The following is a 16,064-nucleotide window of genomic DNA, read 5'->3' on the forward strand; positions in this document are numbered from 1 at the left end:
TGTCCTATGAGAAGCGGGCGGGAGGCGAAGGGACGAAGCAGGCGGAGCCGGGGAGCGGGACCTGCTGTGTGTCATAGTCCCTCCACTGCTGCTGCTGAGGGGGAGTCTCCCACCTTCCTGGGAGGGACTAGGTGGGAGCACCCCTCCATGCCTGGCCCATGCTCCAGGGCCATGCAGCCTGGGGGCCGACACTCCAGCCATTCCCCAGCATCCAGGTGCCACAAGAGGATTCCTGCACCTGAGTGGCAGGTGCACACCTTCCCCAGGCCTGGTGGCTGTCCCGCTGCAAAGGGAATAGGTTGTGCGTGGCGCTTCCCTGCCTGGGGGATTCCCAGCTGGGACACTTGTCCTGGTGGAGGGAGGGGTTAGCTTCCGGGGGTGTAGGGCAGCTGGACTGGGTGGGGGGACGAAGAGTTCTGCTCCTTGCTCTCATATTGTCTTTTCTTTTCCCTCTCCCCCCGGCACCAGTTGTTTCTCCCTCTTTCCTCCTTCTTTCACTCTCAGCTTCTCTTTGGCATGTCTGTCCTCGCTCACGTTCACTCACTCGTCCCTAGCCCGCAGGCCTGCTGACAGCAATTCTAGACCCCAGGGCAGGACAGCCAATGGGCCACCACTCATGCACAAGCCGTACTCGCACAGACACAATCCGCCTGACATTCGGGCAGTGCTACGTCTGAGCTGGCTGGTGCCTGGCAAGCTGCTGGCTGTGCTTTTGCAGTCCCTGTCTCACCCCTTCTCTGAGGCCTGTCCCCCCACTTCACCCTCTCTCCCTCTGTTGCTCGTTCTCCTCCACCCTCACTTTCCCCAGGCTGGGGTGGAGGGCTGGAGTGTAGGAGGGGGCATAGGATGCAGTATCTGGGAGGGAGTTTGAGTGTGGGAGTGGATGCAGGAGGAGGTTAGGGGGTCTATGCTTACTTCAAGCAGCTCCTGAAAGCAACCAGCACATCCTTCTAGCAGTGGCTCCCAGGTGGTGGTGGTGGGGGGGGGGGGGCAGAGTGGTCTTGCATGCCGCTGCCCACTGGCATCACCCCTGCAGCTCCCAATGGCTGCAGTTCCCAGCCAATGGGAGCGGTGGTGTCAGTGCTCAGAGCCATGGCAGTGTGCAGAGACCCCTGTGGCTGCAGGCACAGTTCCAGCCCCTTCCAGAAGCAGCATGGAGCAAGGGTGGGCAGGAAGCCTGCCTTAGCTCTGCTGTGCTGCTGGTGGCAGAGGCCAGGGCCCCCAGGCCCTTTTAATTCACCTGGGCCCCAGGCAATTGCCCTCTTTGCCCCCCAGCACTGCTCGCTGCTCAGGGCTGGCCCCAGGTGTGTGCATTCAGCCAGCCCCTTGCCCATGCCACTGGTTCCTTCAGTGGCAGCCCTGCAGCGGCTTATGAAACAAACGCGCAACCCGCCAGCATGGCCCTGCAAACAGAATCCGCCCACCCCAGGTTTGCAGGGTCACATCAGCAGCCTGAGCTTATGCCAGGCCAGGCCAGGGGCTGGCTGAGTGGAGCTGACCAGTGTTTCCTGGAGGGTCTTAGACAAGTGGGCTGGGTCACCCATGGACGATGTAAGTTCCGAGCGGTGAGAGCAGGGGATGGAGCCAGACGGGTGAATCTTTCTCACTGCAGCCCTTTCCTCTCTCCTTCACCTCTGTTCCTCTCCTGTTCCACTTCTCCGGGGCTTGGCCCTGGGGCTTGCTCATTATCGACTTGGAAGAGGAGCCTAAGCAGCTTGCTAATTAAAGCCCCAGAGGGGCCGAGGGACCTTTCAGTCTGCCGGCCTGGGATGAACCTGGAGCCCTGGCATGCGCGAGCTCCGGCAGCTGCCCCTTTTCCTTACAGAGGAGGGAAAGGGTGGGTGATGTCCTGCTTTGAATCCTGAGTGATGAGCTAGCGGACAGAGGCCTCGGGGGTGCCGGGACCAACAGAAAACACGACCTGCGCTTGTGTGTATAAATATTGGCTAAATAGATTTATTTTCATACAAAGATTTCACGGCTCTCCCTGCAGGACACTGGATCCCCCGCAGACGCCCTCTCCCCCTGCACGAGACGTACGAGACATCCTGCCGCCGTGCCTGCTGGAAGCTGCTGCAAGCCCTTTCTTCCGGCTCCCTTGTGCTTCTTTTACTAACCACTCCTGGAAATGCCAGTGCCTGCCCCGAGGCCAGCGTCTCCTGCCACTTTCTGGGGCTGGTGTACAACGGGGACCTCCTATAGAACAGGGATGGGGAACCAGGGCTTCGAACCAGTGCAGCTGCAACAGCCTCCAGCTTTCCCCCTTGGCCACATGGGGCACAGCAAATACCAAGGCAGATTCAATGCTGGTGTAGGTGAACACAACTCCATTGGCTTCAATGCTTACACCAGGGCTGCTCGGCCCACGGAGACTCCTCCGGCACCCTCCCCCCACACCTCATGATGTTACATGCACAATCCCAGAGTCGGGGGCACACAGGAGCCCTTTGCGGACCCTTTTGGGCACGGTCAGACGTTCCCTACTTGGATTGTTTGCCATGGGAGGCTGCGGTGCTCAGGTGGGACGCAGGTTTCTCCCCACATCCCACGGGGCCCTGCTTCTACTGGTTGGCCCACCCCAGCACTACAGATGGCTCATGAGATGTGCACTCTTGGAGCCAAGAGGCTGGACAACCGCTCATACCCCAGCCATGAATCCACGATGGCTTCCTGCTCTCCCTTTATTCATCCCATTGGGCAGGGACGGGCAAGACAGCCTCTGCGGGCTGCATCCGGCCTGCCGAGCTGGTGGGTGTGGCCTACGGCTGCCTTGCCACTCCCCCACCCCCAGGCCAAACGAGACCGAGGGATGGGGAGTGCGCACGAAGCCTCTTCCTCCGCCAGGGGTGCGCGGCGGCTGGAGGGAACCACCAGCTTTTTAAAAACAGCCGGTGGTTCCCTCTGGTGCCGCACGCCCCTGGCAGGGCGGGGGCGGGGGATGAGGGACTTAGCGTGCTCCCCAGCCCCCAATTGGCCTGGGGGCAGGGGAAACGTGTGAAGTCTCCTGCCGCTGCTGTGCCTAGAGGGAACCGCCAGCTCCTTTAAAACAGCTGGTGATTCTCTCTGGGCGCCGTGGGACAAGACTTCACACGCTCCCTCCGCCAGGCTGATCCGGATCTGTGGGCAGGGAAGCATGAGAAGTCTCTTGGCCTCGCCCCTGCTGCCCGAGGCCCCGCCCCTGCTGCCCGAGGCCCCGCCCCTTCCGGGGCAGCTCAGGGCCAATTCAGAAATGTACGAAGTGACCCCCCTTTAAAAATTCTTGCCCACCCCTGCCACTGGGGCTCTGTCAGGGAGGAAAGCTCGGGCTGGGATTCCTTGGAAGTGGTTTCACTGTCCCCACCACTGCTCTGCAATCCAAGGCACAGCTTTTAAAGAGCCGGGATTCAGGCAGGCTGGAATGGCAGGGATCTGTAGCAGCACAGGGATCTCAGCCGGGGGTTGGTCCTTCTCGGCTCCCTTCTGTAGCGTGTGGCAGCGTGGGCTGGACTCAGCAAACTGGCATCTAAGTCCCGCTCCGCCATGGACCTTCTGTGTGACCTTGGGCAAGTCACTTTGCCGCTTTGTGCCTCAGTGTCCCCTCCCACCTTCGGCCTTCTCTGTCTCTTTAGTAAGTTCTTAGAGGCACAGACTGCCCATATTTATGTTTATGCCGCTCCTAGTGCAGTGCAGCCCTGGTATTGGCTATCATCATACAAGTACAAATAAGAACAGTAATAATATAGCACATTTCATCCTGAAGGATCCCAAAGTGCTCTAGAGATGCCTCCCTGAAATGCAGCCCGCTCTGGGGTGGGATGTGGTAGCTGTTTAACAGCATACAGCAACACCACACAAGAGTGTTTAAAGAAGAGCAAAGATAAACTCTGACTAACTGCACGGGCATGTTAGCTTAGCAGAACGTAGTTACCTGAGCTGGAATTTAAGGCCTTCCCTTCTCCTGTCTCTGCCCACCTGTTTCCTTCTTTCTCCCATCCTGCGCCACGTGCCCTCCACAACCTCCCCACAATCATAGGCCGAGCTCCCTTTGCCTGCACCCTCCAGGGACGGGGTCCTGTTTATGGTCTGTCACCTGACTTTGGACTGTGAGCCCTGCGAGGCAGGAGACTGGTGTTGGGTCAACTCTATTTCTGGCACTCTAGCTGGGATTTATAATCACAACAAGGACACGTAGTGACCGGTGCGCTCAGGTCCTTGGTTTTACCTCTCTGAAAGGCAGCTGGGTGGGGCTCTGCCCGGGCCTCTCTCTGGCAGGAGCAGTTGGTTTTTCACAGGACACTGATGCTCTGATACCGAGGCTGGGAACAGGACCCTCTGCAGATTCTACACCCCCCTGCACAGTCCCTGGGCGTAACTCATCTCTGTGCAGCTGGCCGGCCTGGGAACTGGCTCAGGCAGCCAGTGGAAATCCCGTGTGTGTGCTGGGCATGGACTCAGGAGAGGCGCGGAGTGAGCTGGGCTCCTGTCTGGGGGCCTAACCCAAGCCATTGTGCACGCGAGACTGCACCTGCCGACAGGCCTTTCTGGGGCCTCACCAATCCCTAACCCTAAGGGAGGCCGCACGACCTGCTGGACAGCTGAGTCTTCCCTTCTCTGTGCCTCGGTTTCTTCATTGGTCCGGTGAGGCGGACGATGCTGGCTCCCCTGCCTGCGGGGGTTGTGGAGCTGTCTTGCCTGGAGGAGATGGAAAGCCCCAGCTGTGTCCACTGAGTCCTCCGCCCTGTTCCCCGCCTCGTTCTGCTCGAGGGGACGGGCAGTAACGCGCAGGCGCCAAGCTCGCCTGGCGGCCACAACGACAACATCAAGGGGGCTTGGGCACATGCTGGGAAGCCCCCCTCACCCGCGTGGCTCCAGCTTTTGGCCATTCATCCTGAGGCTCCCCACGAAGCGTGTCTGTCCAACTGGGACTTGCCTTTGGCAGCCCTGGGGATGCTTGCAGGGAGCTGTTTCTTTCAGTGCCTGGCAGGAGCCGGGGGGTCACTCCCAGCAGCCCCCCAGGGCCTTGCAGTTCAGTGAGAGCCATCAGCAAGTGTCACCCCAACTCTGAAGGACCACGGAGGTGGGGATCGAGTGCCAGCCACCCAATAAATAAATAAATAGGGGCAGGGTTTCCTCCAACCTCCGTGGAAACCTGCCCTCCTGCTGTCTGGCCGAGGGTCTCCGCTCACAGCTTGGCTAATGCCCCTCCGTGATCACCTGCAGCCCCCGGACCACGCACAGCTCGGCCCATGCCCCTCCATCTGCTCTGCCGTCCCCCCTGACTCCGGGGACGGCCCGGGCCCCTGAGCGTGCGGTGGTTTCGTAAGGCAGAGACGTGTCCTCTCCGGACCCCACCACAAACACAGGAGCTCCGAAGGGTTTCAACCTGCAGCTCCCTCCCCCGGTGGCGAACACTGTTTGAAACACACGTTGAAACTGACGGGAGTGAATGGGGATAAAGCAGCCGGTGGGAGCCTCTGCCCCGGGGGGCTGCTCAAGGCCTCTGGAGAGGCCCTGGCCCGGGGCGCCGTTTCTAGAGCACTGAGAAGGTTGGTGATTACAACAGGGAAGGGCGGACACAGCTCTGGGAGCCACCTCCAGTGCTCTGCGGGGCCTGCAAGTGCCGCGGGGCCGGCCTCCAGTGTCTCTCCTGCAGGGCAGGTGGCTGGGGCAGGGCAAAGGCAGCGAGCCAGATGGGAAACTGGGCCGTCGGGGGATGGCTGGTGTCAGTGGCCAGATCTCCTGTGGGCAGGACTCTCCGGGCTCGCCAGTACGGGGTGCCAGCTGGAGACCCCGCAGCAGGCTCAGTTGCGCTTGGTGGCCATCTGTCGATCTCGCTTCTTCTTCTCCATCAGCCTGGGGGAAAAGAATGTGGAACATGGCTTTGGACTCCCACGGCCCACGGGGAGCCGCTAGACTGCCACGGCCCACGGGGAGGCGCTAGACTGCCACGGCCCACGGGGAGGCTGCTAGACTGCCATGGCCCACGGGAGGTGCTAGACTGCCATGGCCCACGGGGAGGCGGCTAGACTGCCACGGCCCACGGGGAGGCGGCTAGACTGGCACGGCCCACGGGGAGGCTGCTAGACTGCTACAGCCCACGGGGAGGCGCTAGACTGCCATGGCCTACGGGGAGGCGGCTAGACTGCTATGGCCCAGGGGAGGTGGCTAGACTGCCACGGCCCATGGGGAGGCGGCTAGACTGCTATGGCCCAGGGGAGGTGGCTAGACTGCCACGGCCCACGGGGAGGCGCTAGACTGGCACGGCCCTCGGGGAGGCGGCTAGACTGTCACGGCCCATGGGGAGGCTGCTAGACTGCCACGGCCCACGGGGAGGCGGCTAGAATGCCACGGCCCTCGGGATGTGGCTAGACTGCCACGGCCCATGGGGAGGCTGCTAGACTGGCATGGCCCACGGGGAGGCGGCTAGACTGGCACAGCCCACGGAGAGGCGGCTAGACTGCCACAGCCCATGGGGAGGTGGCTAGACTGGCATGGCCCATGGGGAGGCGGCTAGACTGGCATGGCCCTCGGGAGGTGGCTAGACTGCCATGGCCTATGGGGAGTCGGCTAGACTGGCACAGCCCACGGAGAGGCGGCTAGACTGCCACAGCCCATGGGGAGGTGGCTAGACTGGCATGGCCCACGGGGAGGCGGCTAGACTGGCACAGCCCACGGAGAGGCGGCTAGACTGCCACAGCCCATGGGGAGGTGGCTAGACTGGCATGGCCCATGGGGAGGCGGCTAGACTGGCATGGCCCTCGGGAGGTGGCTAGACTGCCATGGTCTATGGGGAGTCGGCTAGACTGGCACGGCCCACGGAGAGGCGGCTAGACTGCCACAGCCCATGGGGAGGTGGCTAGACTGCCACAGCCCATGGGGAGGCGGCTAGACTGGCACGGCCCACAGGGAGGCGCTAGACTGGCACGGCCTACGGGGAGCAGACAGCTGATGTCTGACACTCTTTTTAGCTGCTCTCCAATGACAGATCTCGTGACAGCACAGCTGTGCTTGTCTTAGCTGAGGGAGGGTGCACAGGCGAGATCACGTTGTCTCTAGTGGCTGGCCTTGAGAGTGGCTAAAGCAGCGTTTCTTATACTTTTTAAGACTGAGGAACACCAAGGATTTTTGGTCGAGAAAAAAAAAATTCGGGGGAAAAGGGTCGGCAGGGAGGGAAGTTACTGAAGGGAAAAAAGGATTGAGGCAAAAAAGGGTTGGGGGAAGTTATCGAAGGGAAAAAAAGCTCGCCTGCCTCTTTAAGGGCAGCCATTTTGAATTTTGTTGTTCTCCACGGCACACCAGTTGAAGAAACACTGGGCTAAAGGCCCTACTAAAGCAAAGGGCGCTCCCCGTTAGCAGCCTGTGGAGGCAGCTGGCGGGTGGATGGGTTTATCCTCAGGCACATGCAGGCAGGACTCACTTCCTGTTGCGCACTTCGGTCAGCTCCATCAGCCGCTCCTGGGCCGCCCGCAGCTCGTCCAGCCGCTGCTGGTAGCGCAGGTCACAGTTGTTGCTGTGCTCGAAGCTGGATACCTGGTTGGAGAGCTCGCTGGCTCGGTCCCGCAGCTGCTGGATGGAGGAATACAGGTTCTCGTCGTCTTCTTCCTGCAACAAGGAGACCCCCAGGGCGGGGCATGATGGGGGCTGAACGACCAGCCTGCCCCGCCTTGAGAAACACTCTCTGGAGGCAGAGAGCCTATGCCTCTGGGTAGCCCTAGGCCAAAGTCCACATGCCCTCCAGTGCTAGGCAGCTGGCTTCCGAATCTCTTTCGATCACACGTGCCAGGAGCTGGCCAGTCTCAGTGTTGTTTCAAACAGGATCTGTGGCCCAAACCGCCCCATCATTTGGTGACATGTGGTCAATTAACCTAATGCTTTAATGAATCCTCACGGGCCTCCCTGTGAGCCCGGCCAGCATGTGAACCATTCTCCCCATTTCACAGGTGGGGGAACTGAGGTGGGGGGAACGGGCTTATCCAAGACCGCAGAGCAGGGTCGGCCCACAACATTTTGGCACCTGAGGCGGGAAGCTCAAATGACGCCCCCGTGCCCATTTCTCCTGCCTGCCTGTTATGTCTCTTGTGCCCTCCTTCCTCCAGCACAGCACTCCCCCATCTCTGTGCACCTAGAGTGGTAGTCATGTGCAGTGCACACCGAACACACAACTGCAAGGGTGCAGTCTCAGCCTGACAGCAGTGCAGCTTCTGAAGACTACAGATCCCAGCATGCAGAGCACCTGTGGGAGCGGCGCCTGAGGCTGCACTGCATGCTGGGACTTGTAGTCTCCATGGGCCGCCCCCGCTGCAGGAAATATGAGGCTTCCCTGCTGAAGGCTATAGGCTGTCCTTGCCCTGGCTGTTCCAGCTTCCCTTTCAGTCAGCTGGTGCGGGCCGCTCGGGTGCCCCCGCGCTGTCCTGAGCTCCCAAGGCCTGTCCGCAGGGGAGGGTCCCTGCCTACAGCTCTCCTAGCAGGGCCCCTCTTGCCAAGGCCACTCACCTTGGCGTTGACGATTTCGATGTGGATGAGCAGGGAGGAGAGCTCCAGGTCCTCCGTGTAGCTGTTCTTCAGGGGCACGGACCTGTAGCCTGCAGCAGCAGTGGAGTGTTAACAGACTGGTTAGCCTGGCTCCTTCCCTGCAGCCAGGCCGCGTGCATGCAGGCGTTCTCGCGCTGCTCTGCAAACCCTTGCAGGCGCGCTCCCCCATTGTCCCGTCTGCCGTCCCCCAGCGGCACACGCGTGTGGGACGGAGGCGGCGGGCGGGTTTGGGGCACCGGGGGTTGCCGGTGAGGATGGAGCGGGGAGGGGCCTGCTGACCAGGGAGACGCCTGCGGGGTCTGCGGGCGAGGAATTCGCCCTTCTCTGGGGCTCTCCGAAGGCTGGTTTCCAGCCTGGTGCGAGGAGGGGCCGGCGGCAGGCAGCCTGTACCTGTCTTGAGTCCCTTGACGGGGAAGGTGGCCTGGGCCAGGAAGTTGGGGTCGCTGAACATGTCCTCCTCATACACCACGAAGCGCAGGAAGGCAAACTCAGGGTTGTTGATGTCGAAGACGAACTGCTTGAGAAGCCACGTGGGGTTCAGGCCGTTATCAGCTGGGGAAGCAGGGGAGGGGTCAGTGCGCAAGAAACACCAGCCTCTGGGCAGGGAACAAGGGGGAGCGCTGGGTCTGCCCAGGCGAGGCAGCTGGCTGTCCAGGGACTGCGTGACTCACGTCGCTGGCCCCTGCTGGGGAGCTGCTCAGCAGCCTGTGTCTATATGGCCCCACCCTGCTCCCCCGTGGCAGGCGTCAGGCCCATGTTTGGATGCCTGAGTCTGGATGGATACGCCGCCGTGGCCTGCCGGAGCGCGGGGACCTGCCCAAGAGCCAGTCGGGGCCCCTACTGGCCGCTCCAGGGGAGCCCGAGGTTACTACCAGCCCCTGTTCTAGGATCCCTGTGGATCCAGCCACCCCCGCCCACAGGGAGCCGTTCTAGGGCAGGTGCGCTGAAGCCGCCCCGGCTCCTTTTACCGACACACTTTCTAGCTCTGAGGATCCACAGCCCCGAGGATTCCCCGCCCCTTACCAGGGCAATCGATACATGGCATGTCCGGGGTGCACCCAGCCCCCACAGAGGGAAACTGCCCCTCCCTGCCCCAACACAGAGGACTCCAATTCCCCGAGAGCAGCAGGCCGGGAGTTCTGGTCCTGCTGCCTCCTGTACTGAGGCTGCCAAGGGAGGGTCTGTGTACAGGAGCTCATGGCTTTCTGTGATAGAGCAAAGTTGGGCCACTTGTATTCACCCTGCCATTAACACAGCCCAGCCATGCAGGGAGCTGGCTGAATTTCTGCCTGGGCCAGATGGGGGTGAGCCCGTCAGGAGCATTCTGCTCCCGTAGCTGAAAGGGGCCGGTTCTCTGCAATGCCTCTTCCCACCCGCTCCTCACCTACAACGTCCGTCTTGTTCTTGCTGCTGTCAAACTCCGAGCCGCAGACCTCCACCTCCACGAAGGGGCACACGATGCTCCTGCCATTCTTGGGGAGATGCCGGGCCCCTACGATCTGGGCGAGGAGGCAGAGGTGTCAGGAAGAGACAAGCAGACCACAGTGTTAGAACTGCTGCAGACACAGGCCAGCAGCACCGGAATAGCAGGGACAGGCCCCGTCACTTTTTACTGGCCATACAGGGAGGACACAGAGAGGAGTGAGCAGAGGGCAGGGCTCTGGTGCGATGGGGCGGCTTGGGATGGAATCGGAACTTCTAGCTGTGTGTCATAGGCTCTATACTGCTAACACCCAGTGGAGAGTCTTTTCATGCTCAAGAGCTAGGGGCCTCCCATGCTTCTGGAGCAGGCTCTGAGATCCCCGCCTGTGAAGGTGGGAGAGGTCGCTGCACAGTGAAATGTGCATTTCTCATTTATCGCCTGTGTCGTCTCTGCCCTCCAGAGGGGTTCTGGCTGCAGAGGGGTTCTATGGGTGTGATTGGGACGAGGGTTTGGCCCACGGTATTAATCTATGAAAGAGGCAGATATTGAGTGATTGACGGGGCTGAGCTGACTGGTCCCAGGACTCCCCCGAATCCGAGGCTGGTCTTTCACTTGCCTGGAGCTGCACTGTGATGGGTTCCACAATCTTCAGGCTGCTCTTGTCAAAGGGGTCAAACAAGTCGTCCCGCATAATGTCTGGCTGCAGGACGTAGCCACTGCGGCCTCCCAGCATGAACAGCGCCTGGTTCAGCTGCATTGGTTTATCTGAAAGAAGCCCAAGGGCAGACACCAATCAGGACGTAGAGAGAGACAGTGGAACGTTCAAAGGGGCAAACACCAATCAGCACGCAGAGAGAGGCAACGGAACGTTCAAAGGGGCAAACACCAATCAGCACGCAGAGAGAGACAACGGAACGTTCAAAGGGGCAAACCCCATTCAGCACGCAGAGAGAGACAACGGAACGTTCAAAGGGGCAAACACCAATCAGCACGCAGAGAGAGACAACGGAACGTTCAAAGGGGCAAACACCAATCAGCACGCAGAGAGAGACAACGGAACGTTCAAAGGGGCAAACACCAATCAGCACGCAGAGAGAGACAACGGAACGTTCAAAGGGGCAAACACCAATCAGCACGCAGAGAGAGACAACGGAACGTTCAAAGGGGCAAACCCCATTCAGCATGCAGAGAGAGACATTCCTATCCCGCACTCGTGCCAGGGAGCGGGGTCGGGGGCTTACAAGGCCCGTGCACCAATGCTGCTGTCCAGCACATGCGCCGGGCAGGAGCGGGACAAATCCCCGACCAGGCTTCACGACTAAAGCACACTGGCAGGACAGAGCGGGACAAAGCCTGTGCCCCGACCCCAGACCTCGGCAGGAGTGCTGGGCGGGCAGAGCTGAGATGGGGGTGGGCGGGCCTGGATGCTAAGTGGGTGGGGGCTGTAGCTCTGCCCCTGGGCCGGAGGCAGCAGGGAGGCACCCACGAGGTCTCTGCACAGTGTGGAGGCACATGGCTGTGCAGGAGGCTCTGCCCATGGCAGTTCCATTGGCTGGGGGAGCTAAGCCCCCGCCTCTGCCCCACCGGGAGCTCTGCACAGGGGGCGCTGTGCTCTGCATGGGGTGGAGGCATTCGGAGCTGCTGGCAATTGCATCAGGCTGGCTCTTGGTCATGAGATGAAGCCGTGGGACTCTCTTCCCTGGGGCAGAGGGGCCCTGTTGCTCGGGACGTGCAAAGTGTGGCTGGGCAAAGCCCCCCATGTTCTGTGTCTGAAGGGCCCCCTGCCCACGGCTCCAGGGGGAGAGTTACCGGGGGTCTGGAAGTTGAGGGCCACCAGCTGGCTGCCGCAGATCCACATGGGCAGCGGGTCGTAGTTGGAGGAGTCCAGGCGCTGGCCCTTGGGGTAGACGCGGCTGAGCTGGCGCCGGTTGTACTGCAGGAACTTCTTGCCCTTGCTGCGGTTGGCGTACTTCTCAGCCTTGGTCTCGGGGAAGGAGGACATGTCCCGGTAGCAGGCCTTGTCCGTGCCGATCTCTGCAAGGACAACAGGCAAGGTCGGTGGGTGGTCACTGGAGGCCCCGGCTCGAGAGGCATCAGGCTGCTCTGGAGCCCAGCACATGAGCGAGGCCTACCGAGGATGGGAGCTCTCTATGCTGGCAGCCCCCACTGTGAACTTCCTCTGCCCGAACTGGAACCCACGGCCCACCCACCTATGGAGCTGGGCTGCTCTGACCCCGGAGCAGAGAGGGACGACTGCTGGAGGAGTGAGGGGCGGCTGCTGGAGGGGTGAGGGGCGGCTGCTGGAAAGGGAAGGGGGTGGCTGCTGGAGGGGCTGGGCAGCTCCGGTGGGCACCAGAGCTGGCTGGGACGGCTGGAGCTGAGGCAGGGCCTGGATGGGGCGGGGAAGGATTTTCCAGGGCCTGTTTGGTTCCCATCCCGCTGGCCAGACCCCTCGCAGGGCCCAGGGGGTCAGCTGCGGCTGGGCCCTCACTCTCTTCATCGAACGGCACCGGGCGGCAGTAGACGACCAGCTCGGAGAGCTCCAGGGCGATCTTCTTCCTCCGCTCCATGATCTTCCCCTCTTGCATCTGCGCAAGGAAAGGCAGGCGCTGAGCTCACCGCCGTGCACCGACCCCCCTGTGCAAACGGGCTGGCAGGCCGGGCACCCCTCCTCACCCCCGGCAGGGCCATTTCAGGGGAGCCGCCGAGCCCTAAATGGGCCAAGTCCGGGCATCACCCCTTAGCGCTAGTGCCCCTGCAAGCCCCGCCCCTGCAGGGAGTGGGCAGCACTCTGCCTTCCTGGGCAGCATGGCCCCCCCAACGTGAGCCCCACCCCCACCTGCGTGTCACTCTCACGGTGACGGCGAGCGCCACTGACACGCGCCCGGCGCCGGCCACTCACCCTGGCGTCTGCGTTCTGCGTGGCCTCCCGGATCTTGGCCACCCAGTCGTTAAGCTCCTCCTGTGTGTCGGCAGCCACGTCCAGCGACTGGGCCGGGTGGGACATCTGCTGGGAATGGATGGTGAAGACAAATGGTTTGGAGCTCCTCCCGTCTTTGGAGATAACTACAAGGACATCAGAGGGGGCTTTACTTGGAGAGGTTCCCAACGGACAGGGACCCCGGCGGGGCCCTGCTCTCCAGCCTGCTGCGCACGGGGAGTGGGGGTGGGGGGTCGACTCCTTCCTCTGATGCAGCCTCACCTCCGGCAGCGCGTCAGGACCTGGTGGGAAACCTGCCCCTCTGCCCCCCTGCGCTACCTGGGCCCTGGGCCAGTGGTCGGGGCAGGCGGGGGATTTGCCTGTGATCCGCGTCAAGACAAGAGGGACCCAGGGAGCTCTGCACGCAGGAGGTCCTGAGTTCCCTGGGGCCGAGGGCGCTCAGCCCCCCAGGTCTGTGCCCTACAGCTCTGACAGTTCTCCCTGGAGGGCCACAGCTCAGGGGCACCTTGCCCATAGTTAGCACTTAGGAGAGGGAGGCAGTGATGGCAGCTGCCCAGGGAAGCACAATGCAGAGGTGGCAGCTACTGAGGAAGGCACAATACTGCGATGCAGCTGCCAGGGGAGGCGCAATGCAGTGTTGCATATGCTGGGGGGGCGCACGATGCAGCTACTGGGAAGGGAGGTGCGATGCAGTGATGTAGCTACAGGGAAGGGAGGTGTGATGCAGTGATGTAGCTACAGGGAAGGGAGGTGCGATGCAGTGATGTAGCTACCGGGAAGGGAGGTGTGATGCAGCAATGCAGCTACTGGGAAGGGAGGTGTGATGCAATGATGCAGCTACAAGGAAGGGAGGTGCGATGCAGCGATGCAGCTACCGGGAAGGGAGGTGCGATGCAGTGATGTAGCTACCGGGAAGGGAGGTGCGATGCAGCGATGTAGCTACAGGGAAGGGAGGTGCGATGCAGCGATGCAGCTACCGGGAAGGGAGGTGTGATGCAATGATGCAGCTACAAGGAAGGGAGGTGCGATGCAGCGATGCAGCTACCGGGAAGGGAGGTGCGATGCAGCGATGTAGCTACAGGGAAGGGAGGTGCGATGCAGCGATGTAGCAACCAGGAAGGGAGGTGCGATGCAGCAATGCAGCTACCGGGAAGGGAGGTGTGATGCAGCAATGCAGCTACCGGGAAGGGAGGTGCGATGCAGCGATGCAGCTACCGGGAAGGGAGGTGCGATGCAGTGATGTAGCTACAGGGAAGGGAGGTGTGATGCAGCGATGCAGCTACTGGGAAGGGAGGTGTGATGCAATGATGCAGCTACAAGGAAGGGAGGTGCGATGCAGCAATGCAGCTACCGGGAAGGGAGGTGCGATGCAGCGATGTAGCTACAGGGAAGGGAGGTGTGATGCAGCGATGCAGCTACTGGGAAGGGAGGTGTGATGCAATGATGCAGCTACAAGGAAGGGAGGTGCGATGCAGCGATGCAGCTACCGGGAAGGGAGATGCGATGCAGCGATGTAGCTACAGGGAAGGGAGGTGCGATGCAGCGATGTAGCAACCAGGAAGGGAGGTGCGATGCAGCAATGCAGCTACCGGGAAGGGAGGTGTGATGCAGCAATGCAGCTACCGGGAAGGGAGGTGTGATGCAGCGATGTAGCTACCGGGAAGGGAGGTGCGATGCAGCGATGCAGCTACCGGGAAGGGAGGTGTGATGCAGCAATGCAGCTACCGGGAAGGGAGGTGTGATGCAGCGATGTAGCTACCGGGAAGGGAGGTGCGATGCAGCGATGCAGCTACCGGGAAGGGAGGTGTGATGCAGCAATGCAGCTACCGGGAAGGGAGGTGTGATGCAGCGATGTAGCTACCGGGAAGGGAGGTGTGATGCAGCGATGTAGCTACCGGGAAGGGAGGTGCGATGCAGCGATGCAGCTACCGGGAAGGGAGGTGTGATGCAGCAATGCAGCTACCGGGAAGGGAGGTGCGATGCAGCGATGTAGCTACCGGGAAGGGAGGTGCGATGCAGCGATGCAGCTACAGGGAAGGGAGGTGCGATGCAGCGATGCAGCTACCGGGAAGGGAGGTGCGATGCAGCGATGTAGCTACAGGGAAGGGAGGTGCGATGCAGCTACAAGGAAGGGAGGTGCGATGCAGCGATGTAGCTACCGGGAAGGGAGATGCGATGCAGCGATGCAGCTACCGGGAAGCGAGGTGCGATGCAGTGATGTAGCTACAGGGAAGGGAGGTGTGATGCAGCAATGCAGCTGCCGGGAAGGGAGGTGTGATGCAGCAATGCAGCTGCTGTGGGCAGGATGCAGCAATGAGGTGCAATGAGGGTGAGGTGCTGGGTGAGGTGCGATGCAGCTGCCGGGGGAGGCGCTGAGCCAGCAGCTCAGGCTGTTCAGCTGTAGCAAAGGCAGGTGAGAAAATCTGCCAGTGGGGTGGACTCAGCTCCCCCCGGCCTGGCGGCGCTCAGCCCTGACTTTCCGCCTCCCCCTCTCTCTTCCCGCTAATTCCCGTTTTACGTGGGGCCCCTCAGCTTTCTGGGAGCAAGAGGGGCCGGGAGACTGATGCTCATGTGCGGGCCTATGGCAGGGCCAGGGCTTGGTGGGCCCAGTGCTGAGGGCTGGGCCGGCCTCCGCCAGCCGCACTGGAGCCTGGGGGCTTTCCCGGCGGTTCTGAACTCACCGCCGGCCTGGCCAGAGATGCCAGCTGGAAAGCTCTGGAGAGGCAGGGACAGCTGAGCCTGCTCTGTGGGGCGGCCTCCCTTTGGGTCACACAGTGCTCCAGCCCCGTTCACAGGGCACCCACTGCCCCCTACACATAGCGCCCCAAGGGAGGAATCGGGCATGGACCCAGCAGCCCTCCTGTCATGCTAATACCCAGCTCCTATTGAATATCCCCCCAACAGGCCTCTGTGCTTTTTACAAGGGAGGTCAGTATCCCCAGTGTACAGATGGGGAAACTGAGGTACAGAGCAGGTGAACTGCCTGGCCCAGGCCCAGAGCCCGGAATAGAACCCAGTCTGGTGCTCTATGCACTAGGCCACGCTGCCTCCAAACGGGCAGGCTCCGGACTCACCCAGCCAGGTGCTCCAGGCAGGGGCAGCGCCCACGCGCAAGGAAGACTCCGAACTTTCCTCCTGGCAGCCCCGCTCAGCGGAGACGTCTGTCTCCGTTACACGCGCCCCCCATGG

The 16,064-nt window shown here is 61.6% G+C and overlaps 1 protein-coding gene across 2 annotated transcripts in view; it reads right to left on the reverse strand.

Moving 5' to 3' along the window:
• Nucleotides 1-1,906: 1,906 nt before the first annotated feature.
• LOC102461099 (1-phosphatidylinositol 4,5-bisphosphate phosphodiesterase gamma-1-like) overlaps nucleotides 1,907-16,064 on the reverse strand; it is a 94,703-nt gene continuing 80,545 nt past the window's right edge. The window contains exons 25-33 of one of the 2 annotated variants that reach the window (XM_075919990.1): nucleotides 12,837-13,000; nucleotides 12,426-12,522; nucleotides 11,744-11,968; nucleotides 10,551-10,699; nucleotides 9,896-10,010; nucleotides 8,902-9,063; nucleotides 8,473-8,561; nucleotides 7,397-7,581; nucleotides 1,907-5,832 (exon numbers count right to left, since the gene is read on the reverse strand). In XM_075919990.1, the coding sequence (XP_075776105.1) occupies nucleotides 5,781-5,832; nucleotides 7,397-7,581; nucleotides 8,473-8,561; nucleotides 8,902-9,063; nucleotides 9,896-10,010; nucleotides 10,551-10,699; nucleotides 11,744-11,968; nucleotides 12,426-12,522; nucleotides 12,837-13,000 (1,238 nt within the window). In that variant the 3' untranslated portion in view covers nucleotides 1,907-5,780. The remainder of the gene's footprint in view (nucleotides 5,833-7,396; nucleotides 7,582-8,472; nucleotides 8,562-8,901; nucleotides 9,064-9,895; nucleotides 10,011-10,550; nucleotides 10,700-11,743; nucleotides 11,969-12,425; nucleotides 12,523-12,836; nucleotides 13,001-16,064) is intronic. The other variant, XM_075919991.1, reaches the window with a different exon arrangement.

The sequence above is a fragment of the Pelodiscus sinensis genome, chromosome 2 (assembly GCF_049634645.1).
Source record: "Pelodiscus sinensis isolate JC-2024 chromosome 2, ASM4963464v1, whole genome shotgun sequence".
Classification (NCBI taxonomy): domain Eukaryota; kingdom Metazoa; phylum Chordata; order Testudines; family Trionychidae; genus Pelodiscus; species Pelodiscus sinensis.